This window comes from Copadichromis virginalis, linkage group LG13, assembly GCF_057382275.1.
Source record: "Copadichromis virginalis isolate Kocher_CV1m ecotype Utaka linkage group LG13, C_Virginalis_male_GT1.1, whole genome shotgun sequence".
Lineage (NCBI taxonomy): Eukaryota > Metazoa > Chordata > Actinopteri > Cichliformes > Cichlidae > Copadichromis > Copadichromis virginalis.
Genome location: NC_140630.1, coordinates 9,133,675 through 9,160,517, shown reverse-complemented (window position 1 = coordinate 9,160,517; position 26,843 = coordinate 9,133,675). Strand labels below are relative to the sequence as shown.

Here is a 26,843-nt window from a genome sequence, read left to right as displayed (position 1 = left end):
GAAAGAAGAGTACACACGCGCTTCGTTTAGTTTTTTTTTTTTTTTTTTTTTTTAAACACATTTGCACAAACACGTACTTTCAGATATCCATATTCCCTTAATGCACGTATCATAATTTTATTAATCATATTTGATACCAGCTGATTCAGAAACCACGAGATTACAGAAGAACCCGAGGTATTAGTCCAAAGGGCAGTGACGGTCTCAACACAGATCCCACATAGGAATTCCACCAGCCAATAGGGGAAAAGAAATACATATGGTGACCAATCAGGCTTCAGGTTTAGAATCTCTCTGCAGTCCTGCTAGCCACCACTCGGATGTTGCCATAGACCTTTGAAGGTGGACTTCCTGTAGGGGCAAAAGGGATTTAAAGGTCACTTCTCAGCACTAATGTGTAAACAAAGAGTTCAATTCCAAATATGGTTAATGCTAGATTCGATGGATTTGCTGTCAGGTGACTGATGCTCTGAACACTGGAAAAGGCTGCACAGCAGTTAAATAGGTTTGTTCAGGACTTGGCTAAACTGTTTGTTCAATGTTTTAGGGTTTTTCTTTAAGCTGACTGTCAGCTTATTAAAAAAAAAAAAGTAAGAAATTCGATTTTTGCACTCCTTACGGAAAACATTAAGTGTTATAACAGGTCTTTTTAAACACCTGATTCAGAAAAATGGCTTCATTCCAATGCTTTATTGCCTAGCCTCTTTTAATTTAGGCACTTTTACTGCTGCATTTAAGTATATATCAAAATTGAAATCCATAAAAGGATTCACAGGGGAGTCTTATAATCTAAATTTCAATGTTTAAATGAGTACCTCAAAGTGAATAAATTAGTACTTGTACTTCTCCAGGAGTAACGGTATTTGAGACGGCAGAGTGTCCAACCAGCTCATCCAATAAAGCACCACCTCAATAGCATCAACCACATGATATACTGTGCTATAAAAACAATGCTCGTCTTACCTAAGATCAAGTTGCATATCGCTGTCCGGGCCATCTTGATATTCTGGAAAGATCCTAATACGTGAACTTTTCTGTAGACAGACAAAGCAGAGTGTTCGCAGTTTCAATGAACAATGAATACAAGGCACATAACTAGAAAACATACTGCAGGTATGGATGTATGCGAAAGGTTGTTTATATTGTCTTTAGAGTACCCACAAAAACATCTGCGTGAAGAGGAAAATAGCATTTGTGTGACAAAAACTGTTAGTAAGTAATATATGATAGTATGTTTATGCACTTATTAACAAACCAAATCAGGCCAGTTTATTTTATTTTTTTAAGTTTAATCCCAAAGAAGTAAAGCTCTTCTTTACAGAGTTTCTTTGCAAGATCTGTATTGAACTCCAATACTTATCATGACTAAAACAATGCAAGAGAAAAAATCCCAATCTAAATGTTTGATTAATGCTGCAGTGAAACCGTATCAACTTCAAAAAGGTGGCTAAAGAAAATTAATGAGGGATTAAGAAGCAAATGATGTGAAAAATTAATTAGTAATTTTACTGTAGCATATCAAAATAGTGGATTTACTCACGTGTCTGCAAGCACAATGCGAGTCTTTGTGACATTTTCAATGGTGAATTTGGTTTTTCCTCCCTTCCCTGCTATTCTTCCAATAGCTCTGGATAAGTGGTCTCCCTTCAGAGGTTTCACTGCCAAAACATGGGAGAACAATTAAATAGATCTCGAGAGGTTGAACATTGTATTCTTCATGCAGCAGGGAAAGAGAACTGGTAAGAAATTATGACGACTCTAACAGCAGCCACAAGTGCTACGGAGGTGGAAACTCACCGTCTGTGACATCAAAGCTTTCAAGGAAGAGCTCATCTAATCTAATGAGAGCCAGAGCATCCTGAGGGGAGAGAGTGTGAATGTTACATCACGAGTGACAATCCAGCAAGGCTCAAAATTAACAATAAAATACTGTGACAGCTTCTAAAGATAATTTACACATTTAGACAAAGCAAAAACAACTACAAGTCACTTTATGGAGGCTACTGACAGGGAGGAAACTTTTATTGTATTAACAATAGATTATTTAACTACACTGAGCTGAAGTAAGTTTCAGTCAAGTGTCTCTACCACTGTGCCAAAACTTGACTTTTGGCTTGACAAATACACATTCAGTACAAAAGCAGTCAGGCAGAATTAAAACATGCAGAAAACTCATGTACTTACTTCAACCTGAAATCCAAGAACAAATGCTTTAACAAAATCAGCTGCTCTTTGGAGTGAGGTGATGTCCTGTGTTTCTTTACATGTCTGAAAGAAAGAAGGCATATTAGTCATATCAGAGATGAAATACTGTATATAAGCATTGTAATAAATAGGCTCACCAAATCACCGAAGTCTACATGAACAGGAGAAGCTTACCTTGATTTCAACATTCCTTGTTTTGAGGTTGAATCTAACTTGAAGTTGTAGGTTCTCTACAATAGGAGTGAAAATCTTCAGCCAGTTATCTTTCAGCGGTGTGTATCTGTGAGCTGGAACTGGGATTTTGCGCATCTCATCTGATCCCTTAAAAAAACAAACAAACACAAAGAACATTTCTGATCATACGGTGTAATGTTAGCAAAACTACTCTATGACATTTGGTTAGGATTTATCAGAAAACATCTTTGCTTTGTAACCCGAACTCAAAGCAATGCTGCAACTAATGTAACATGTTTACGATTGTTTAATGTGGTGACTTTTTTTCCACTTAACTGTCTGATCTTTAAATCATCAGGAAACAGTGAAAAAAATGTCATCATAACAGAAACCACTAATCCACAACAGAAGTAGAAAGAGAGATTGCAGAGTACATATAAACAGCAACCCCGGGTTTCTATTGTGCCTGACGGTGCATTTAATTACTGAAACATTCATATGCACGCTTAATTTCAAAGTTTCTAATTAATCCTCTGAGTACTGGACTGATATTAACCACGAGTAATTTATGCGTTTTGTTTTCCTAACTGTATTTTTGCTTTAGTAGACAGTGCTTTAAACAGTCAGAGTACTGTGAAATCATAAGTATTATAATAACAGTCACGACCTAAACACAGTATTTGTTGTGTATTTGAATATTCTACTTGGGCAACCACACTACCACAACAGCAGCTTTATTTAGTGTATTCACATGACTACACCGCGCGTGCGCATAATAGTTAATGGTTTGGTCGGGGAAGCTACTTTGTAAACATGACAAATAACATTAAATGTACAGTTATTGGTATTTATTTGACAAAACCGAGAGAATACACAGAGTCTATATATGCACGTGGTGTAGTTACCCGTAATTTGTCTCCTGAAATGGGCGGAAATTGCGGTCGTTTGCTTGCCACGGGCTCCTCTGTGTCCATGCTCGCTCCATCTTGTTCACGTTTTCGCTTCTGAGACTTTTTTGACTTAACCTTTGTGAAAGAATCGGCGTCATCTTTGTTCTCAATGGGTACTACAGAGTCCGGGACTGGGTTTTTGTCGGTGTCCATCTCGAAAAAAGTTTTTAAAATCAGACTTTGAGTAGAAACCTAAGCAGACTGTGAACGGAGACGCGTGAGCATGTCCTCGTGGGACGAAAAGGACCCAAACAGCCACATCAACGACGCCTGTAGATTGAGAGGTAACAAAATTATTTTATTATAACTATCTATGATGTCTCTAGTTGTCTTTAGAATTGAATGCAAGCTGTTTATATATTTTTGCATATGATTTTTGTACCAATGTACATAGATATTTTATTGAAAGATACGCATTTTGTCAGGCATCTGTTAAGGCAGCCGCTCGCTCAGCTGTACCTAGTTTGTTTTGGAAGAGAGCGACAGTTGTCTAGTTTTTCACGCCGATATCAGTGTTTCTTATAAAAATGTCATCGCCGCTGTCCAAGCCTCAGATTATTACGCATATTCAGAAGAGTTTGAACTATACGGTTTTTGACAGTAAATGGATTCCCTGCAGCGCGAAGTTTGTCTGTCTGGGAAACTTTCCTAGTGGAACCGGAGTGATTCAAATATATGAAGTTCACCAAGGCGAGGCGAGGCTCATAAAGGAGGTACATTAACGTTCTACTCTTGTGGGCCTTTGTTCCTTTCTTTTCTCTCAGATATTTCATACAAACGGCGTACAGAGCTAGCTAGCCCGTCGAAGAGTTCTAGAAAAGTCTGGCAAGGGTGTTTCCATGACAACAATTTGAAGGCAGCCCGTTCATTATTGTTCTACTGTAGATTATCCTATAGTTGGCATACTTTATCCAGATTATACTTAAAAAGCAAATACTACAGCATCACTTGCAACGATTAAAAGATTGCTACGCTGTCACCAGTGTATCGTACTACAAACAAAACTTACTGTTGTAGTTTTGCGCCATGGGATGTGTGCCAGGCATCAAGATACAGATAAAGGAGAGTAAACGTAACAAAACGTGTATAAACATGATTCTTTTATACTTATCTTGCCTGTTTGTTTCAAGTGTAGGTCATTTTGCTGCTAAAGCTTGAATCAAGAGTGCCTACATGATACAGTGCTGTGAAAAAGTATTTGCCCTATTCCCAATTTCTTATGTTCTTGCATATTTGTCACGCATGTTTCAAATGATCAAGCAAATGTTAGTATAAGACAAGAACGTCTTAGTTAAGGTCAGTGTTCATGATTCAATGATAAGAAAGAGAATCGGTAAAAATGGCATCTATGGGAGAGTTCCGTAGTGAAAACCACTGCTGACCAAAATGAACAGAAAGGGCCATCTCACGTTAGCTAAAAAAACAAGAAAACAATCAAACATGGTGATGTGATGGTCTGGGGCTGTTTTGCTGCTTTTGGCCTGGACGACTTGAATTAATAGGTTCAACCAGAAAATCCTAAAGGAGAATGCCTGACTGTCAGTTTATGCCCTGAAGCTCAAGCTCACTTGGATTATGAAAATACATTTTCACTGCACTCCTTCCACACTGCTTTTCCATTATATGCTGAATTGTCCCATTCACGAAACTAAACAAACTCTTACCTCTGTGATATGTTTCAGGTAGAGAAACCTAAAGCTATAAAATGTGGAACATTTGGGGCCACGTCTCTTCAGCAAAGACACATAGCAACAGGGGATTTTGATGGAAATCTCAATATATGGTATTGTATACACCAATTGTAACTGTTGTGCCTGTAATAGCAAGAATCAAACTGGGAAAGCAAGGTTTAAATTCTATTTTTAACCAAAAAACACTTGTTGTGTTAATTGTAGATCTTATATTCAAATCCCAAAGACAGTTATAATTGGAATGGAATAGAAAAAATGTAATGGAAATGTTATTTTAAAAATCTGTTACGTCGACATTAGACTTATTCAGTACTGATGTCCTGTGGTTCACAGGAATCTAGAGACCCCGGATGTGCCCGTATATGCTGTAAAGGCCCACAAAGAGATCGTGAATAGTATTGATGGTGTTGGTGGTCTGGGGATTGGTGATGGTGCGCCTGAGATCGTTACTGGAAGCAGAGATGGTAAGAGCATTTAAAAAACAAACAAACTAGATTGTAATTACTTTTCAGTGCAATGATAGTGGGAAAGTAAAGTACACGAAAATAAGACTAGATCCTACATGATTGTATTTTAATAGGTACAGTCAAGGTGTGGGATCCCAGACAGAAGGATTCCCCTGTAGCCAACATGGAGCCAATGGAAGGAGAAACCAAGAGGGACTGCTGGACTGTTGCTTTTGGTTTGTAAAATATTCTTCAGAAACTAAGTTGATAGTGCTGGTGCTTCCCCTACTTCCATGGTGTGCAGAAAAGAACATAAGGTCTGAAGAGGTTAAGGCTCCTGCAATAGTTGTGGTAGTATAAAGGACACTGTTACAGCTTGTGCCCCTTAACAGGGTCCTCACAGAACATTATTTTCTTGAGGACCGAAGTACCAACATCCACAAGTAAAGTTTAAAAACATGCTCTCCACTTTATCTGTATCCACAGAGACAGGACTGTAATGCATTTTTGATAGTGATAAGAACTGATACAGTCATAGGTTATATTAATTCTAAGAAGCAGTAAAAAAATATTTATCATATATTCTATTGTGTACAATTTGAGGGATTTCTTTATACTTAGTAAAGGGGATTATTTCTCTGAATTTTAAACAGCAGAACAAAGCCCAAATTCCAGCTAGTCCCTTGGTCAAAGGTACAATGTCAGGAGAGAGTATTCAAACTCCAGAGAGAAGCACCCTGTTCTGGGTCAGACAAAGGACACTCTGTGAAGCAACAATGCTAACCTATCAGCCACCATAAATAAAGCTGCTGTAATGCACTGCACATAACCGATAAGACATGACAAACAAAACTTTTGTTTTTGTTTGTTTTTCATGTATACTTTTTTAAGAACATCCTGATCCATGCCCTCCAAACACAAAAGGTGCAAACAGATGGTACAGTGGGAAAAAAAAAAAGCACATGAGCATGAACACCTATGGAAATGCAGCCATAAACCTATGTTGTGCCTTTGTGTTTGTTTTCAATGATCTTTCCCAGGCTTAAAATATCCTTTACATTTACATTTCAGGTCATGCCTTTAATGATCAGGACCGCTGTGTTTGTGCTGGATATGACAATGGTGACATCAAACTCTTCGATCTGCGGAATATGTCTCTACGGTGGGAAACGAACATTAAAAATGGGGTGAGGTGAAAGAAAAAATTGTCAGTATGTGGCATATATACATTTTCTACTTTTTTTTCTGATTCAACCAAACATGAATCAAAATAGTTAAAGCTAATGCTTTTTTTAAGGGTTGAATTCTTTTGGCACATAATATTTCCTTTGCACAAATAACAGATTTTGAACTATAATGCAGACAAAAACGGTGTGAAATGTGGAGACAGAACTGAAAATGACTTCCCACATCATTTACACTGCACATAAAACAACAGGGCAGTCTGAGGTGAATACTTCCTCACATGCCATAAGCAGTACAAAGAATTGCTCTGATTTTATTACATGGCTGTCTCTTTCATTCAGTTCCTTTTGTGTATAAACCTGCCAGAAGTCATTATGCCAAGTTCAACACATTCTACTGCATGGTAAAATCATTTGTGATGGAGCTTTGCCATGTGGTAAATATCCAGGGAGTGACTCATTTCTATTTTTTTTTTTTTTCTTGACTAGGTATGTTGTGTGGAGTTTGACAGGAAAGACATCAACATGAACAAGCTGGTGGCCACTTCACTGGAGGGAAAATTCCACGTTTTTGACATGAGGACCCAGCACCCTACCAAAGGCTTCGCCTCGGTTTCTGAAAAGGTAATTAACCTGGGTGGAGTGACTCAGATGGATGTTTGGCTGCTATGTATGGGGAAAATGTCAAAAGGCTATTAGAACTATTATTGTTATTGTTACATTTGTGTGGTATAGAAAGAAATGGGGGCAAACGGCAATTTGACCGTTTTTATAGCTGGAAGTGTTTGGGGTCATGTTTGTCTAACTACCTTTGTGTAACCGGCCCGAAAAATGAGACTGGGCATGTTAGGGAAGAGATGTGTGGCTTTCTGTGGGAAAACGCTGGAAAAACTACACTTAAACCAGGATTAGTGCACAGCCAGCTTTCCAAGTGTTAGCTAGGCCCAGGAAATCCAGGGGCCTGGCTTTCTAAATATTTGTCCAGTTCTTCTGAGCAATCAACAGTTGGCACACCAGTGTCTCCAACCATGAGTCATAAGGTTCCACCAAGAATTTCAGACTAAAATACAACATGGACTTTACAAGGTTCAAGGTTCTTTATTCGTCACATGCATAGTTATACAAGTATAACGCACAGTGAAATGTAACCTGACATTTCACTGACACGCCCCTCGACTTGTGCAAGGGGGGGGACATTATATATATATATATATATATATGTGTATATATATGTGTATATATATATATATATATATATATATATATATATATATATATATATATATATATATATATATATATATATATATATATATATATATATATACACACACACTCTCACTCATTAGGTGAATGTGCAGTAGTAGCATGTATGCAGCAAGCAGGTGAATTCTGTACATTAAGTGAATTAAATAAGAATAGACAATCTGACTATTTTACAAAATAGACAAAATGAACATATATAAAATTAAAGGAATTTGAAATGTACATTGTGCCGGTGGGTTTAGAGTGTCTAGAAGAGAGTCCTGTCTCAGTCACTTATAGATGATGTGAGAGGGTGAGGGGGGTTGGTTTAGGGCCCGAATGGCTTGGGGATAGATGCTCCTCTGGAGTCTCTCTGTCCTTGCCCGGATGATGCAGAACCTTCTACCGGATTGCAGAAGTTGGAACAGTGTGTTGCCAGGATGGGACGGGTCCTTCAGTATCTGTGCTGCTTTAGTCCGGCATCTCCTGGTGTAGGTGTCCTGAAGCGGGGGGAGACCAATCCTGCAGCAGCGTTCTGCTGTACTGAAGAGCTTTTTGGTCCTTAACACAGCTGTTCCCAAACCAGGATGTGATGTTCTATGTGAGGATGCTCTCCACAACGCCTGTATAGAAAATCCTGAGGATCTCAGGAGAGACCCTAAACTTCCTCAGTTGTCGTAGGTGGTACAGGCGCTGCTTAGCCTTCTTGGTCTGGAGCTGAATGTAGGCAGACCATGTCAGGTCTGAGGAGATGTGGACACCGAGATACTTGAAGGACTGCACCCTCTCCACTGGAGCACCATTGATGATAATGGGCTTGTAGTCTCTGTGCTGACTCCTTCTGAAGTCCACCACCAGCTCCTTGGTCTTGCCAAGGTTCAGCTGGAGATGGTTGTCCTGGCACCATGATGCCAGATTCTTCACTTCATCCATGTAGGCCGCCTCATCGTTGTTGGAGATGGCGCCATTAATATCATGGTATTGATGGTTATTATAGTCAAAATTTCAGTCATTTTCAAAGCATCAAGAGCAGCCTCTTTCACGTGGATTCCGAGGTTTTTCTGTTTCGCTTTTTAATGTCCTTTCGTATGTCTAGATATTTTGTGTGTTTTAATGCAAAATATTTTTTGGTGGAGATACTTCGCATATGCAAAACAAAAGCTTTTTCAAATTCAGTTTGTCCAGCTGAAGCAAGGAAAATGAAGCATTTTTGGCAATGGAAGCAAGGGAAAGATGCAATGTCAGAGATCGGACTATTCCACTGATGATATAAATTTAACTTGTGTTTTGAATTTAAGTCTATACCAAAGAAGAGTCAAAACAGGAACCTCTAAAAACAGCACAAGTCACACTTTGACTGTTATCAGTCTAAAGTGGTTGAAAGGTTTTCTTTACAGTCTTTCGGTACACTTTATGTACTAAACCTGACTCTTCTGTTTTAGGCTCATAAGTCGACCATTTGGCAGGTGAGACATTTGCCTCAGAACAGAGACATCTTTATGACCACAGGAGGAGCCGGCAACCTACATCTATGGAAATAGTAAGTAACCAGTCAAGTCAGTCAACAGACACCATGTTTCCTGTAAACTGTAAACTAACCATAATTTTTTGTGTTTTGATGTCATTTCCAGTGAGTATCCTGCTCAGAGATGCAAGAAAGACTCTGATGGTGTTGACGTAGGTGTAGCTGGATCTGTCAACCTCTTACAGAATGTCACTCTGTCTACTCAGCCAATTGCCAGCCTGGACTGGAGCCCAGACAAGCAGGGCCTGTGTGTGTGTTCGGGTTTTGACCAGTCTGTCCGTGTACTTATTGTCACTAAACTCAACATAGTTTAACAACTGCACTGCATAAAAGACTTTTTGTGATCTGTGCAGCCTAATATGGGAAAAACAAAAAACAAACAAGTATCTGTAGTGCTGCACCACCCGTGTGTAAGTCACAGGCTTAATGATGAGTAGTCTTTTAGTAGAAGACACCAATTTTCTACTGCAAGTCCTGGAGACTGCTCATGTCCATTTCAATCAATACTCCTTTAAAAAGTATTTTAGATTAACTGGGAAACTTGAGTTTGGCCATTTCTTCCCCCTATGTTAAATGATATCCCTAAAAAATGTGTATTGTCTGGCTGAGCCCTGCAGATGATATTATCCTTTACTGCAGAGAAGTATCCCTGTAACGCAATTATACATTTCCTGTAAAGTCTCTATGTGGATGGAAAAATAACTGTAGCCTCTGGCTTGGAATTACTGTGGGATCAAGATTTATTTTCTCTCATCAATTTCTGTTTTTGTAGGAGGAAACTGAAACGTTTTCCGTTGTTGCACTGTCAGTGAACATTGTTGTAGTTCACTTTTGTCTATTGTTTAAGTTGTGGCTTTTGACATGACATTTTTAAGAGGTGTTTTTCCTAATTAAATCTGTATTTGAATAAAAAAAAAAAAGATTTCTCAGTTGCTTTAACCAAATACAAATGGCTTATTTCATACTGCAGTAGTAATTGTAGTCAAGATAAGTAGTTTTGTTTATGAACACACAAAGGCCCAAACACAGTTGCACATCACCCCTTTGATTTGCATGCTACTATAAGTGTTAGTGTGTCCCATTTCTTTTGAGGACAACATTAATGGTCAATTACACTTTGAAATTAAATATGGGGGGCCATTTAAAAGGCTAGATGGTGAATACCCTACCATATGCAGCAGCCAGGGAGAAGAGACTAGAATTAAACTCAAGACTCCGAATTTATTACATCAACACAGCAAACAATCAAAAACATCATATCCAGCACTTGAACTTGAAGAAGTTCTGCAGATCCTCATCATCCTCTTGTCTGTTGTGGATCCCCGCGTAGACGGTCTTTAGCAGCTTGGTCTTAGACTTTCCATCCAAAATGTGAATGTAATTCTCTATGCAACCTGCAAACACAACCACAGATTTGCATAACAAAATTAGTTCACTCACACTGACAAAAATATTGTAGCATGTCATATTGTCTGGGTGTGTCTGACAAAATATTAAATATCTTTATATAACTACATTATATCCTGACTTGCCCTGTGGCCACAGTTTATTTGACAGCAGTCACCATATATGTATTACTATTTAGTATGCAATATGCCATCTATCTGTCAATCACACCAGCTGAATGTGATACATCTCTATAAATAACACGACATGGCATGTCACATGGGTCTGGCGGCATGATTTCAGTACAACACATTTGGTAAATATAGTCCAGCTGCCTATAAAGAAAATCATGGTAAACCAGTATTTTTTTTACACCTAAAAATGTATCTGTAGCTGGCAATCTTAATAAGCAACACTCACACTTTATAGGTAGATGCTCCCCATGTCCATTCAAAATCATTAAAAAGTTATTTAACTAGACATTTTGTTTAAACTCTAAAGGTTTCTGTAAATAACTTTTTACTGTTCAAGTCTGACTTTTTCCAAAGCTAATACCACGTGTTTATAGTATTTATAATAATAATAATAAAAAGTAATCACTTAGGCCCATGACTTTGCCATAAGCTATGAGGCTGGGGCCAAGCTGTGGGTGGTCGTACTGCTCCTCAGACATCAGCATGCGCACAATCTCTCCTGTGATGAAGGCATCCTCGAAGTTTTGCTCAGCCACAGGCTTCAAAGGGAATTTGCAGTATACATCCAAAGCAGCCTGAGGGTCGGATGGCTCCAGCAGCTGCGCAAGCTCGATGTAGGCATCATGGATCTAAACAGTCAGTTCATTAATCATATTTGATCTGCACTGCATTAAACCAGATAAACACCAAGAGCATGAGACTCTTTGAAAATATATAAACTACAACTTTTAGAGGTTTTCTAAATATCGAAGACATGTAATGGGAAATCTTTTTCCTAAATGTTCTTGAATGACTATATTCACTGTACATGAGATGTATGAAAGTATTTACTCAGAAATCTCAGCTAAATTTGAATCAAATGATCAAATAATGAAATTTTATTAGTTCTATATGAATCTCTCCCTCATATTTTGAATGTCTTGAATTATACTGCACATTTTCTTCAGACATAATTGAGATCTTTTTTTCAGGCAAAGATTTATGAACAAAGGGTAACCGCTTTCAAGTCTTGAGCACGAGACTTTAAAATCTGAATATATATAGTTTAATTTTCTAGTCCAACAGCAGAACATGTGGCTATTCCACAGAGTTGGTGGGAGAAAGAACATGTTAATAAAATCCTTACTTAATGTGACTATTGTGAAACTTTGGGAAACGCTTTAAAATGCAAATATAAAAGATAACTGACCTCTGGTGCCATTGCGATGACCTCTTGGTATAGCTGTTTTGCTTGGTCCTGGGTGTTTGAAGATCGCGAGTAAGCTCGAGCCAGACTCAGTCTTGCTGCATGAGATCTGCGGTTCATCAGACTGGACTCATGGATTTTGTCTGTCACAGCAACTGAACAGAGATTGTTTTGAATCCCACATTGTACCCATTTAATGTTCTTGGAAACCAAAATCCTTAAGTAAAGAAAATTTGTATATTTATGACAGTGGTGCTAAACAACTAATGTCAAATCATCTGCATTTCAAGTAATCAATACCACTGTTTTGCATGTTATACCTTCAGTTAAACAGCATTATATTTGAACTTCTTAAACAGAAAAATGTATAAGCCCTCTTTTATCATCAAGATTTAGATTTTCTCTGTGTAGTTTTTTTTTTTTATTGTAGCTTGCAAAACCTGTTCACACCTCACCAAGAAAGGATTTTCAGTTTCCCAGACTTGCCTCTGTAATGCCTTACCCTCAGCTTTCCTCAAAGTATCAGAGAAACTGTCCTGTTTAGACTTGTTGAGCGGGAGCTGAGGTTTAGTGTTATGACCAGAAAGTTTCACCCTATCTGGCTTGGCAGCTGCTCCAGAACTCCCCCTACAGGAGAGAAAGCATAATACAGGCTCTCTAAAAACTTATTTAATATTCAAGTGAAAAGTCTGTTTTTTTGTTAGTTTGGTTGTTTGTTGTTGTTTTGTCTTTTCATATAGCAGACCCAGAGTCATAAATGGTAAAAGGTTGTTTTTGCTTCATACGTAGGAAGCAAGGCAAAGCTATACAGGCTATAAATCCATAGGAAATCATTCATGCTATGACAATGGGAAAGGGAAAACCATCTAAACCATGTATCTACAAACACCTTTCTCAGTACAAACCTGGCTGTAGGGGTTTTGGCTGGATTCCGGACAGCCTTCCCTCCCCTGGTGGGAGCTGGAGCTGGTGCTTTGGTTACAGCTACTGCTACACACCTAGAACCTCCCCTGCTCTGCTGCACTCCTCTTTTTGCCAATTTGATGTCACAAGTCTCCTTTACACCAGCTGGTTGGGTGATGGACTGCTTGGCAGCTTCCTTAGTTTTAACCTCCACCTTTTCCTGCCACCACTTTTGTTCTGAGCAAACAGGTAATGGTGAGGAAAAGTTAAATTCCAAAAAGGCTACATTAAAAATGTGTTAAAAACACCAGCCTATTGGAAGAAATAACAGAACATTCATTGAAACACAATCATCAGTTTGATAGAAAGTAATAATTCTGGCATGAAATACAAGCACAAGACATGGAATATAAAAGTTACATGACCACCAGAGATGTCAATGAAGTATGTTTGCTAGAGAATATCAGGTCCTTTTCATTCATTATCCTAACATATGCTTTCTTGCATCCCCTCTCCTCCCATAGCATGGAAATTGTTTCCTAAAGACCATCACAGGAGATCTTCCAGTTCCGTAAATGTACCTGAAGGACATGAGGGGCTATGATTACCATTTTGGGGGTTCTATGAAACAGGTTTATGACACTGACCTTTCCATAAATTAAAATATTTAAAACGAATTCTATATGACTAAAATCAACACTGGCAATAATGCCACTAAAATTAAGATACATTAATCAATGAACATATCTTATGAGAAAAAAGACAAGAAATTATAATATTAGAAGTTCTGTGGACATTCATATCATTCAGTGATGCAGCTGTGAACCTTCTTAAGTAACTAACATAACTTGAGACCGACACTATGGAGGCAAGGATTTTTCATTTGGCAGCTTTGATTCTTGCATCTTGGCATCGCTTCCTCTCATCTCTCTCACATCCTTGCTGGGAGCAAGAAATGCAAGTGAAGGAAGTGAGGAGGCACATTAGCATAATGAAAAGGACCCATGGTGTTGCCAGCAGCCTACGGTGGTGACCTTCCTCCCACTTGTAAGGTGGAGGAAGCTGGTTCATCTGGCTGGGGTCAGGCCTACAATTCTGCTTTATTTTTATGTAGTTTTCTACACATTACAGGTAAACCAGCTTTATTTACCTCACAAGTGAAAAGAAGTGCACCACTGCAAGCTGCTGGGAAAACCATCTTCTCTGGAAAAGCTCACTTTAGTTAATGTACAGAGACTCACTGGTCAGCTGTTCAGGTGGCTCTCCAATCTGAGTCTTGAGTTCCAGCTCAATGCTGGCCTGGAGGCTGAGAAAGGCATCACTTATAGCGTCCTTTGACCTTTCTGAATTTGGGTTATTGTCGTACTGAGCCAGCTGTGCCAGACCCAAGAGACAAAGGGCATGGCTGTCACGCGGTGTGGTTACTACTGCAAGGTGGCACGTCTTCATGCACCAGCAGTAAAGAAACCGGAAGAGAAAAAAAGTCTGAATTATGTCACACGAAACACTCTTGGATATTAACAGTCACTCTATGGATTAGGTACCCTGCACTCGTAAAAAAGAAAGCTCAACATACCCTTTCCTGCATGTCAAGAAGTTCCTGACAGGGAGTGATAGAGGTGTGACGTATTAGAGCTGTGAGGGCCTGGCATCTTTTTGCCACCAGAGACTGCCTCTCAATGCCAGTCTTAGCCTGGCATTCACTCTGCTGGGTCAGCCTCTGCAGCAGGGCAAAGTGAGCATCCAGCAGCACCCACTCCAGCTGCCTGCTCACCTCACCACGACGTACACACTGACTCACACTCTGGGCACTCAGCATTGCCACACTGAAGCAGTCCAGCACAGAGACAAGAAGACAGTGTTTTTATGTAGTGGTTAAAACAGCTAAACTGGCTTCTACTCTTAAATGACAGGACTTTTCTTTGGATCGCACATTCACTGCTGAGATGAGTGAGACAGCTCGTTAGAGCCGATATCCACTGCAAACCCCGAATAATAAAACCAGCAAAAAATAAAAACTCCCAAAGTTTTGCATACATATGATAGACCTGTTCAGCACTCATGGCCTTTGTGCATAATGTGCTTCTCTGCTGCAGTTGCCCCAGAGTAAGAAGGCCACGTAGGAACTGTGTGTTGCGGCTGGACAGAGGGTCCGATAGATCCTGCTCCTCCCAGCTGTAAACAAAATCATAAAATATATGGCAGTACAAGCACGAAGCAGCCATTATAACTCTATAGATGACACAACTTAAAGTGTATCAATGTGCTTCTGTAGATGATAGTGGTCTCTTTCAATCAGTTACCTCTCCTTTCAACAGGCTTAAACAGAACAAGCTGGTATATTATTGTTGCTGTCATGGCCTCACACTCTCCCTCTCTCACTGAATATATCCACCTCCACCTCCACCACACACACACACACACACACACACACACACACACACACACACACACACACACACACACACACACACACACACACACACACACACACCTCTTGCTGCAGTGCTGGCTGATAAAGTGCTCCAGTCCCTGTTGTAAGAACAAAGCAGCCTCCTTCTCTGCATCCTCAGAGGCTTTCTGTTCCTGCAGTAGCAGACCCAGGCCTGCGAAGAATCTGGAAAAAAGAAAGGCAGCACACATTGAAGAGCTCTGATCTAGTTTTTAGATGTTTAGAATCTAGACCCAGTTTACCCTGTTTAACAGTCTAATCTTAGAAAGGTTATATGATAGAGGGCTTATCATGGAGTGAGAATTTAAGAAGGAGAATAAGGGCTTTTTCAAACCTGCTCTTACACAGCCACAGAAAGGATGCGCATATTTTAACCTCTCTGTATTTTGTTCTTGATTACCAGAAACTCAGTAGCTGAGCAACAGATTGTCAAACTTGCTTTTAAGCTGTTACCAGCAGACTAAATAATTGTTAGTATCATTTTTCAGTGGACCTCTGTGAGTTTCAGCATTGATTTTCTGGCTTATATCTAATCTATTTCTATCTATGTCACAGTGACATCACAGTGAGAGCTGCACAGCTTCCTAACTCTGCAATATTTAATCAGCTTCTTTAATCTAGTTTCTTGTTACTATTACAAGTTACTATTAGTATTACAATATTTTTCCTTCTTCTACTACCGTATGTACAATCCTGCAAACTGACCTGAGTGCAGGGTGTAGGGGTCGTAGGGCCAGCCCATTGTGAAAGTGCAGCAGGGCTTCCCTTTCCCTCCCTTGCAGCAGCAGCAGCCTTCCTGCATGGAGGCTGTACTCCCAGCTTTCTGGGCACAGAGACCAGGCATCCAGGTACTTCAGAAGGGCTCGGTGGATATAGCTCTCTTTATCCTGCATAGTTGCACTGATGTCCTGCAACCACCAAGTCCAAGTTTATTGATGATAAGTAACAGTCATAGATGCTTAGACTAAAAACAACCATACAGAACAATATCTATATTTACCATGGTAGTGAATGCAGAACGGAAGTATCTGGAACGATACTGATTTCTATAACTAGCAATGAAAAACATCAAGATCTTCAGCTGAATAAAATTCAGCTCTGTGACGACTTAAGTGTGTTTGAAGAGCCTGTGGAAATGTTAACAGTAATATTCTGAGATGCTGAACTGAATATTGTTTACAAAAGGGTTAGGGTGGTTTTACATTCTAACAGATCACTCATAAGTCAAAGAGAAGTTGTACTGATGTTAGGAAGACGGCGATAGTCTGTCTGTACTGGCCCCTCACTAATCTTTTTCATCACTATCAGATAAAACAGTTTCCTCAAGCAATAGAAGCAGAGGTACTGACAGCATATGACACAATTACCTTGCCAGTTTTCTTAGAAAGCCACATGTAGAGAGTCTGAACATAGTCTGCTTTGCTGGACTGTCCCTGCTCTTTGAGCAGATGATACTCTTTATCCAGAGCCTGCAGCTGGTTCTCTACTGTGGGTGTTCCAAGGAAACCGTGCAGTTTACACACAGCCAAGATGTCATCCTGATGTGCTGTTGATTTGGCATCACTTAATTCATCTCTCTCTTTGTCAGCCTTTGAGTTGAAACATGCGAGGTTCATTAGCTTTCAACTCAAAAATCAACAAGACAACTGATTTACAATAAACTGGCAAAAAAGTACTATTTTTATATTTTCTGAAAGCTTTGTCACATTTCATAAACTTCCACATGCTTATGAATAATGAAAGTGTGTACTGCAACATCAAAGCAATGTTGTTAACTGACATTTCAGCTGTAATTGACCATATATTTTAATTTAAAATTAGCATGTTATTTACTATGCAATTCTGATTAAAATAACCTTCAGTAATTTTTTTCATTGTTTTAATACAACTAATATGCTGCATAGAGAGCTTTTATTTGTGTATAATAGTACCACACCTTCCTCTGTAGGCTGTACATCTCTGTAGCGTAATGGTGCTCCTCCAGCACGAGACCCAGCTGGAAGTGAAGCCTGGCATCTCTGGAGTTAAGTCTGATAGCTGATGCATAGTGGACAGCAGCCTGCTCCAGGCCGCAGGATGACATTACATTTAAGAGTTTTAAAGACCCATTTAAAACCCCCTTCAGTTCAAATGTAAGATCAAACCAAACTTACAATAGACTTCCTATCTACAATTTTACCATAAGTGTGTCTAGTTTAAGTATTTGGTTGAGCTTAAGAACACTGTCTAAATGTGTTTATTAATGTGAGAAGAATAAAATGCTGTTGGCTGTTGTTACCACTAGCAATTTTATTGATCTTACACATATAAACATAGCTTGAAGTATTTAGAGAAACTGATTTAATCAGTACACAGCATGCGTCATGAATATTGGCTTTAGTTTCGAATTTTATTAAGTAATTAAGCCCTTTATAATCCGCTGACTTGAATTTAACTATTTTTGTAATTCTTTGGATTGTATTTGGTGGCATGCTCAAAACGCTGTCAGCAACCAGCAGCAGTGTAAACCTGATGATCGTGTTTTGTTCCAGGAATTATAAGGAATTCAGCACGTATCATGTCACTTAGTAGTACTTAGTAGTAGCAGTAATAAAATTCATATGGAAGTAAATCTTAGTACAGCAATTTTGACTCTCCAATTTAATACATTTCATTCCAACTGTATTGAGTATCAGAAAAATAAAAAAATCTTGGATAAAGTATTGTGTGCTTTGTGAAGTGAGCTCATTTTGAACAGTTTATTAAAGGACAGTTTCATTCAAAGATGCATGAATACTTCACAGCACAATGCATAATGAAAACTAAACAGACTCTCCCATCTAGCTGCCTTCTCTTTACCGAGTACTGGATGCGCCTTTTGCATGAAATATTGAAAGAGAGTATCTTCCCTTGGCAAGTGCGTCCTTTTTCTGTCCAAGTGCACTGATGTCAAGCTTTTAATTGGTTATATTCCCTGGTACATTACATAATCCAACAAGCAGACCCATTCAGCATTTGCTGTTTTATAACTGATATATGCTACATAGCAGAAAAGTCATTTTAGCTGATGAAATTTTTGAGTCTGACAGAAGCATTGAGCTAATGTTAATGTGCAACAAACAGTGTCTTAAAAATGAAAACGTTTCACCAGGCCACATGAAAAATGAAAGGTCAAAAATCAACACTTTTTACTAACAACCCTCATGACACTCATTCTCATTTTGATACTTTTCAGTCACAAAAAAATTAGCAAGGCAAAGATAGCTGAGAAAACATGAGCACAAACTTGAGTGTGAGTGTCTGGCATGTCAAATAAAAGAGAACGCTTCAGAAGTAGCCACTTAGCAGCCTGTTTTCATGTATTTTTTATTAGCTTTAAGCTGAGCTGTGTTGTCAAGGTAAGGCAAGGAAAAAGTCCCTTTGCTCCAGAGTATTTTTAAATAATCAGTAAATAGCCTGTTTAAAAATAAAGGCAACTACAGACATTCGGCATTAGGGCAGATGGAAATTTGGACAGACTAGTCAGCACTTTATAAAAAGTAACAGGTGAAAAAATGCATTTGGTTTTTTTTTCTGACTTTCTAGTTTGTATTATAATAGCTTTACACTCTTGTCTGACCCACATTTTGTTTTGGATCACCATCTTACAATGCAGCATAATAATTCACAAAGTGTTAAAATGTAGGCGTGAAAGTGCTACATGCCTGGCTTTGGCAGATGTTGCCTGTAGAGTTTCAGGTGCTCCTGGGCCAAAGCACACAACTTGTCAACACTGTCTTCTGCTGCTGTCATTTGTAGTCTTTTCTCCCGGTTACGAATCTGTAGTAGAAAATAGACCAAGCAGGAAAGCTTAAACAGATACAGTAGGAGTAGTGATATGAGCCATATTATAACTTATACTTTTCATTTGATTAAGTGGGTAAACTATAAAGGTCCTCGATTTCCCACATTCACTACAAGATAGAACTATGGCAATAAGTAATTTTAGGTTTTTAGGTTTGCTGTGTATCATCAACATCAGTCAGAATATTAACTAACTGGACACTGAAAGGAATATCCAGTACAGCTTATTACCTCACAGGTGTGTTTGGTCTCTGTCTCCAGACATTTGGCTGATTCAAAGTGCTTCTTATACCAATCTGTCTCTGTTACATCCTAAAAGAAATAGTATCCTGATTATATCACAAATAAAGATTTTATAAAGTGCCCTTACCAGGTTCCATTGATAAAGCTTCGAACTGGACTGACAAGGTGGCTGTGCTGAATATACAGAACTGGGTTTGTCATTCTAGCAATGGTAAAATAACAATTACTGAAATGTAAAAATTATACATGGTTAATAAAAACTACTATTTTATTGACTCGTTCACCATAAACGTGGTCATTATTTTTACTATGGAATTCAAACTTGCGTTTACTCACAGTTAAATGGAGCACTGTCTTGTAAATAAAGGATAAACAGTGTCAAAGTCATCGATTCTGGCAATGGAGGTTACTGCTTAATCTTTTACACTGACCTTTGCATCTAGGTCCCCAGTGGGTTTATGTAAACAGTCCAGAATGTGTGACCCAAGCTCAGACAGTTTCATCGTAGTGTCACACCCTTTGTTTAAAAGGGGAAAAAAGCTCATTAGAGGTGGACCGGGATGGATTTAGCTGTCAGGTTATTTAACAAATCTGTAGAATTGCTCCCCATGCAACCTCCCCCTAGGCAATGTGTCCAAACTAGCAATTAGTTGACTCGATGAAAGCATGCTCCTGCACTCTCGATATTTTACCTGCATCTTTATTCAAAAATGTCTTTCAGTCCATCTGTCCCTTCGGGTGCAAAAGGCTTGATAGGCTGAGATACTGGGCGGGTGTTTCTGGGTCTTTTTGTTATGGTCGTATCTTTCTAATCGATCTTTGTCTGTGGCTGCTTCTAAACACGTTTTCTTCTACTTCTCTTCATCACAGTTTGCTTCAAAGTTCTGTTAAGGGGCATTTATAAAGCATATTAAGGTTGAAATGTTGTATATAAATAAAACTGCCATTTGCAATTTAAGGACATTTTCCTTCACTGCTATGAGAATGACAGATGATCAGTTATGTATGTCTTTTAAGCCATATTGTGATATTTATCTTGGAAGATGCTATATAAATACAATTTTACTTTATTTGTACTTTTACCTAAATTAAACAATTTAAGAGAAGCCTTGATTATTTAGAAATACACACCTGAGTAAGCAAGCCAGATCTTCTGAACATAAAGGCCTGATATAAAATCCAGCCTTTGTCCCATGACAGTTAGTGGCACAAGGTTTTAGTTAAGTAATAATACCCCTGTCATTAGAGTAACATGATCGTTGTCTACAGTATTACATCATGTTACATGATAGTATAGCTTGTGTAATCACTTCTGCTAAGAGGTAAGATACCTGTCAACAATGTAGCTGTAAGCATTTTCTATAGGTGTGGAAATAATGAAGTAACTCAAAGAATCCATATTAGGGCTTCATTTGTTATTCATTGATGTGACATTCATTGTACTAGAAGTTCAGGAATCTACTAGCTCTCTTTAAGAACAACACAACCTCCTCCTATCTGAACATCCAGAATAAGAACATCCACTCTTGCCAGTAGCTTTAAACTAATATGTTTGAAATGCTTCACCTCTGTGAAAAAAGAAACACTTGACCAAGGCAGCTGACATCTTCTTGTCAAGGTCCAGTTCAATAACCTTCCAGCCGTCTCCAAGAGGACAGTCACTAAGTGGGTCAACTTTTGACCTTCGGGCAAGCATCTCAATATAAGGCCTTGAGAAGATGCTCTTTGGTTCACTACAATTTAGCAAAATAACAAATGTGTGAAAGGTGATTTGCTAAATATTATACTATTTTTTTATATAAAGGAAACACATCATTCATTTGCAAATTAATATTCAGCATGAACCAAAGGATAAGTAATGGATGTGACTATTGGCGAATATGTTTTGCAATATGTGTGAGTTGTTTCAAGACTTACCTGTGATTGATAGACAAAGGCCTGTAGAAAGCACTTAGCGATACTGGGCATTCATACTCCAGCTGCTGCTTCACATCAGTGAAAGTCACAGGCACAGGAAGCAGCTCTCGAGTCACCAACACTTTGTACACCTGAAAAGGTGAGAAGGTCATTAGGTATATAAAGCTAACTACTCCCTTACTGACAAAAGGTTACCACAGATAAATGTATGGGTACAAAGCAGATGGATCCACTCATGTGCAGGAGTTATTAGGATGTACTAGCAGAGGATGTACTTCCTGAGGCAGCTGAAGAAATTCAACCTGCCAACACGGACGATGATGCAATTCTACACCACAATCATCGAGTCCATCCTCACCTCTTCCATCACCGTGTGGTACGCTGGAGCCACTATCAGGGACAAACAGAGACTGCAGCGTGTTGTGCGCTCTGCTGAGAAGGTGATTGGCTGCAGACTCCCATCTCTGCAGGACCTGTACACCTCCAGGACACTGGGGCGTGCAGCTCGGATCTCAGCTGACCCTTCTCACCCTGGACACAGTCTGTTTGACCTGCTACCCTCAGGCAGGAGGCTCCGGTCCATTCGCACCAGAACCTCTCGCCATAAGAACAGTTTCTTCCCCTCTGCTGTTGGTCACATGAACAATAACCGTATGACTGTTCCCACCACTAGCTCATGACCCTACGCTGTGTTCACTGCATGATTCCATGTTTTGGCACTGATCACCACCTGCACAAAAACCAAAGAAAGAAACAAAAAAAGCAACATTTTACAACTTCTTTCTACGTAGCACTTTTAATTCTTATTCTCATGTATATATCTCATGTATATCTCATGCATATATCTTTCTACGTAGCACTTTTAATTCTTATTCTTACTTTTATTTTTTCATGTCTATTTAAGCGCAATTTATGACAGCATGTTTGCACTGAAGCACCGCAGCAATTTCCTAATGTTGTAAACCTGCTCAACATTTGGCAATAAAACTCTTTCTGATTCTGATTCTGATTCTGATTAGGGCTCCAACAGAGACCTTTAAAAAGACTCAAATTCCTAATAAGTTTCATTACACAGAAGCAAAAGCTATGCTAAAAGCTTATGAAGTTTAAAAATTAAGAAAACTATATGTTATCAGGTGGATAATGATGAGTTTCAAAGCATTTCAAAGCTAGGATGCATATATAAAGTTTGACCACTAGCCATGTCTTATTATACCTGTGAAACACTGCCATCTGGTGAACAGACTGAAATCTCCACCACTGTGTCTCCAAAATTCAGAGGGACTGGTTCCGAGCTGCTCACCCCATTTACTGTAACTTTAATGCATCTGTCAGGCACCTCAGGAAGGAGTGTCACTGAATTACAACAAAAGGGAACAGTATCTGGAGGCAAAACCCCCCAGAAAAGCACATAACAATTTATTTTGTAAACTGAGAAATACTGCAAACCTTTTATGTCTCTGCATTTTTAAATAATATTCACTTACAAAGTAGCATATTTATACATACATTTACATACATGTGTACTGCTGCGGCTGCTTTTGTGTATCAATTGAAATAGAAAACAAAACAAAGAATTATACATTTCACATACAACTTCTTGTTTAACACAGATAGGCTGTACTCACTATTGTATTCAAAAACGTTGGAGCAAAACGCGGGGTGAAGTGAAATATCTCCTTCCAAAGCCAGGTTACTGAGCTCTGCGATCTTTGCTGACAGTTTGGTGATTTCCACACTGTATTTCTTTATGGTGCCATCCTCAGCTACCACCTCGATTCCTACTCTGTTCAACCCATCTTTCAGTGTAATCGTGTTAGACCTATCACCAAAGAGCTGAAATAGACATCACAAGGCTAAATTAGATGCGAAAGAGACTTGAATTGAGAAATAGAAGGCATAAAGCTTGCTCACAATACTATATGAAGCCCCACAATCGCTTGTCATCACGTCCAGTGTCACTTCGTTGACGCTGCTCTCCACAGTCACTTTGTAGTCTGTGACTTCAGGTGTGAACGATGGACGGAGCTTCCCAGCAGAAACACAGAGCTTCTCTAAATCACAGTTATCCATGATGACTCGGGCGTCTTCTTTATAGCTTGCTTGGGTTGAGCTACAACAGTCCCAAAACACAGCACTTAAACTGCTGTCCCATCCCAGCGCGCTCAGTTTTATTTACCACACTGACGCCCCACGTTACCACAGTAACATGACCACTTCTGTTGTATTTAGATATTAAGTTACTACTACATATGAGTATTTTAAATACATTTGGGCATTTAATAGGAATGAAAACAACAGCTGATACTTAAATAAGTTTTTCGTTTAGACACTTTTTTTAAAAATTGTGCCATAAGTCAATAATAAGGAGCGTCGATTTAGAGAATACACACGGTTACACAAAAACGGATATTGTTATTAAACAAAATATAGAAAACTGCAAATAAAATTGTTATCACGCTGAAAAAAATTTTTTAGCTAACGATAACTAGCTGTTCCACTCATCCCAACGGCAGACGGCAGTAGAGGAGCGAAGAGGAAAACGAAGACGACTAGGTCACAGTTTTAACGTCATTTCCTGTCGGCTAAAGCGTGTTGTCTGCTAACAGGGTAAATATGTGATTTTGTTTTGTTAGATTTAATTTACAGTGATCCCGTTTTGCTATTAAATCAGTAATTAGTAACTTACATCTATCCCTTTTGTCACTTTCCTCAGCTTATCTAAACGTTAGTTTGGTTTCCTGTTAGCATTGTATGCTAGCTCTCTCCCTGGACATATTGCTATTGTTTTTCTGTTCTTCTAATGAAAAATAGTCCTATAGGAAAGTTACACGACGTTGTAATTATTCAATTATTTTACAGAAATATGGCCGCAGAGGACTACCCTCACGAGATAGATGAACAGCTCACGGGCTTCGACTCGTCAGTGACTTCAGTTAAAACCATCTTGGAGCAGTTGATGTCGATGCCTAGAAATGACCTGCTGCAAAAGGTAGGCCTAATACTATTATACACATCGGGTACTGTGGTCTTTTTGTTGGCTTAGATTTGTTCTTGTGCGTACCTACTATCTGTATACACTCGTGCACTCACCGGCCACTTTGTTAGAAACACATGGTCAGATACTTGGTAACAGATTATTTAATGTGCCAATAGCTCAATCAATTTAGGAACGTGAACATGGTCAAGAAAAACAACTGAGATGGGGATGAAACATGGTCTTAGTATTTCAGAAAATTGCGGATCTTCTGGGATTTTCCATCACAATCATTTCTATGGTTTACATACAATGGTCTAAAAAAGAGAAAATATCCAGTGATTGTCTGTTCTCTGGGTGAAAATGTCATGTTAATGCCAGATGTTAGAGGAGAATGGCCAGACTGCCACAGGCTCATAAGAAGACAACAGTAAGGGTATGCAGAAGAGCATCTCTGAACACACAACACATTGAACATGGCAGCTGATGGGTGACAGCAACAGAAGACAACAACAGAAGTGCCGGCCTACTTAAGTATTGTTGCTGACCATGTCTTTTCCTTTATGACCTCAGTGTATGCATCGTCTGATAGCTGCTTCCAGCAGTGTAACACTCCATGTCCGTAAATCATCTCAAACTGGTTTCTTGCCATGACTATTAGTTCACTGTACTCAGATGACCTCCATCGTCACCAGATCTCAGTGAAACAGATTGTCTTTGGGATGTGGTGGAACAGGAGATTCACCTCATGGATGTACAGCTGACATAGCGGCACCAGCTGTGTGATGCTATCATATCAATATGGACCAGAACTCTGAGCAATGTTTCCACCTCCCTGTTAAATCTATGCTATGAAGAATTAAGGCACTTCTGGGGGCAAAGGATGTCAAAACCCAATGCTAGGAAGATGTACCTAATAAAGTGGCTAGTGTGTTTATATTTATTTTCTTTTATAGAGCAAAATTTTATTCAGTGAAACAATACTGCATTGAATATGTTACAAATACATTTAATGAAAAAAGTGATACTAATCTGTCGTATGCAGGAGGCTATAAATAAAATACAATTTGGTTCATTAACAGTTGGATCCTCTGGATCAAGCCAAGCTGGATCTGATGTCTGCCTACACCCTTAATTCATTATTCTGGAGTGAGTTTTTTCCCTATTTTGTCTAATCTTTATATCTTGTTGAATATAGATAAATTTAGCGAAAGCATACTGAAGAGACAAATACATTACAACTTTTCCATACATGGATGTCATTTTGTGTGGAAAGTGTGGACATGTGGCTTTATTTTTTATCTTACTCAGTGTACTTGGTAACACAAGGGATAAATCCCAGAGAACATGGAATCAAACAGGAATTGGTATGTGCCATCTATCTCTGACTTATTATTTGCTCACATGGATTCATATGTATTGTCTAATTCCTCAGTAACCATCCTGTTGTTTCAGGAGCGAATAAGGACATATATGAACAGAGTGAAAGAGATCACAGAGAAGAAAAAAGCTGCCCGTCTGGATAAGGGAGCTGCTGCACGCTTCGTCCGGAGTGCTCTTTATGATCCTGATGATAAGGATTCTAAAAAAAAAGCAGCAAGCACATCTTCAGAAACTCCTCCATCAAAGCGTTCAAAGCAGAAATGAAATAAAGAAGAAGCTGCAGAGTATGTCAAAGTGCAAAAGATCACGACCTTTAAGGGTGATGAACACTGGGGTAAAACATTTTGGTCATAAGCCACATTTGAAGGCTAAGGTTGTCTGATCAACAATTACACAAGACAGCTAAACAGAACAATCCATCATCAGGATCATAGCTTGGAGTCGTGTAAATTTTCATGGTTGACCCGCAGCAGTCTGCAAATGTGTTTGACAAGCAAAAGACTGTAGTTGCTACGTTTGACACGTCGTCTCAGGGCAGTCTCACATACTTTTGGATCTTGATGCTAACAGCTGCTCTAGGTTTGAAACATGTTGTAATGTTCTTGTAATGTTGCGCTGGTCTAAATCTTTGTATTTTGAAAGTGATTCTAGGAATCAAAGTTTCATTTTTATTTTTTTTTTAAACAAATGCAATGTTTTGAACATCATCAAGAAAATGGTTTTGTGAGTATAATGCCTTTAGCATAAAAATATTCACCAAAAATACAGTGTTTAAATTATTTTCTTTTATACAGTTTATTGTCAGCATGGTGCTGAAATGTGTAATAGTGTCGCATTTCAGGAAGCAAGTGCAGGATGTGAGCCTTCTGCTCAGCTGTCTGTTTCCTCTGGTCGATCTGAGAGAGCGTGGTGGTTATATAAATTGACCGTATGATACACTGCTGATCTATCTAAGGCAGT

General features: G+C 38.9%; 4 protein-coding genes across 4 annotated transcripts; 2 read left to right on the top strand and 2 right to left on the bottom strand.

Moving 5' to 3' along the window:
* Positions 1 to 101: 101 nt before the first annotated feature.
* Positions 102 to 3,594, bottom strand: pno1 (partner of NOB1 homolog). Its single transcript, XM_085477145.1, has 7 exons — positions 3,285 to 3,594; positions 2,380 to 2,526; positions 2,185 to 2,268; positions 1,798 to 1,858; positions 1,541 to 1,658; positions 964 to 1,034; positions 102 to 351 (listed from the first exon to the last, which is right to left on the bottom strand). The coding sequence occupies exons 1-7, from the start codon at positions 3,480 to 3,482 to the stop codon at positions 284 to 286; spliced, it is 747 nt and encodes a 248-aa protein (XP_085333271.1). The 5' UTR covers positions 3,483 to 3,594; the 3' UTR covers positions 102 to 283.
* Positions 3,595 to 3,740: 146 nt separating this feature from the next.
* dnaaf10 (dynein axonemal assembly factor 10) lies at positions 3,741 to 10,363 on the top strand. The gene is made up of 8 exons (XM_085477147.1): positions 3,741 to 4,042; positions 5,012 to 5,112; positions 5,354 to 5,484; positions 5,601 to 5,702; positions 6,538 to 6,653; positions 7,140 to 7,274; positions 9,338 to 9,435; positions 9,527 to 10,363. The coding sequence occupies exons 1-8, from the start codon at positions 3,857 to 3,859 to the stop codon at positions 9,732 to 9,734; spliced, it is 1,077 nt and encodes a 358-aa protein (XP_085333273.1). The 5' UTR covers positions 3,741 to 3,856; the 3' UTR covers positions 9,735 to 10,363.
* Positions 10,364 to 10,621: 258 nt separating this feature from the next.
* Positions 10,622 to 23,679, bottom strand: LOC146695204 (uncharacterized). Its single transcript, XM_085478534.1, has 20 exons — positions 23,438 to 23,679; positions 23,152 to 23,359; positions 22,740 to 22,906; positions 21,524 to 21,654; positions 21,173 to 21,339; positions 20,038 to 20,123; positions 19,595 to 19,675; positions 19,225 to 19,339; positions 17,478 to 17,689; positions 16,909 to 17,130; positions 16,247 to 16,449; positions 15,584 to 15,706; positions 15,127 to 15,264; positions 14,666 to 14,915; positions 14,331 to 14,532; positions 13,092 to 13,326; positions 12,689 to 12,813; positions 12,190 to 12,341; positions 11,407 to 11,629; positions 10,622 to 10,814 (listed from the first exon to the last, which is right to left on the bottom strand). The coding sequence occupies exons 1-20, from the start codon at positions 23,594 to 23,596 to the stop codon at positions 10,675 to 10,677; spliced, it is 3,339 nt and encodes a 1,112-aa protein (XP_085334660.1). The 5' UTR covers positions 23,597 to 23,679; the 3' UTR covers positions 10,622 to 10,674.
* A 345-nt stretch (positions 23,680 to 24,024) lies between these two features.
* On the top strand, positions 24,025 to 26,618 carry c1d (C1D nuclear receptor corepressor). Its single transcript, XM_085477144.1, has 5 exons — positions 24,025 to 24,133; positions 24,386 to 24,515; positions 25,583 to 25,649; positions 25,812 to 25,867; positions 25,956 to 26,618. The coding sequence occupies exons 2-5, from the start codon at positions 24,390 to 24,392 to the stop codon at positions 26,145 to 26,147; spliced, it is 441 nt and encodes a 146-aa protein (XP_085333270.1). The 5' UTR covers positions 24,025 to 24,133; positions 24,386 to 24,389; the 3' UTR covers positions 26,148 to 26,618.
* Positions 26,619 to 26,843: the final 225 nt, after the last annotated feature.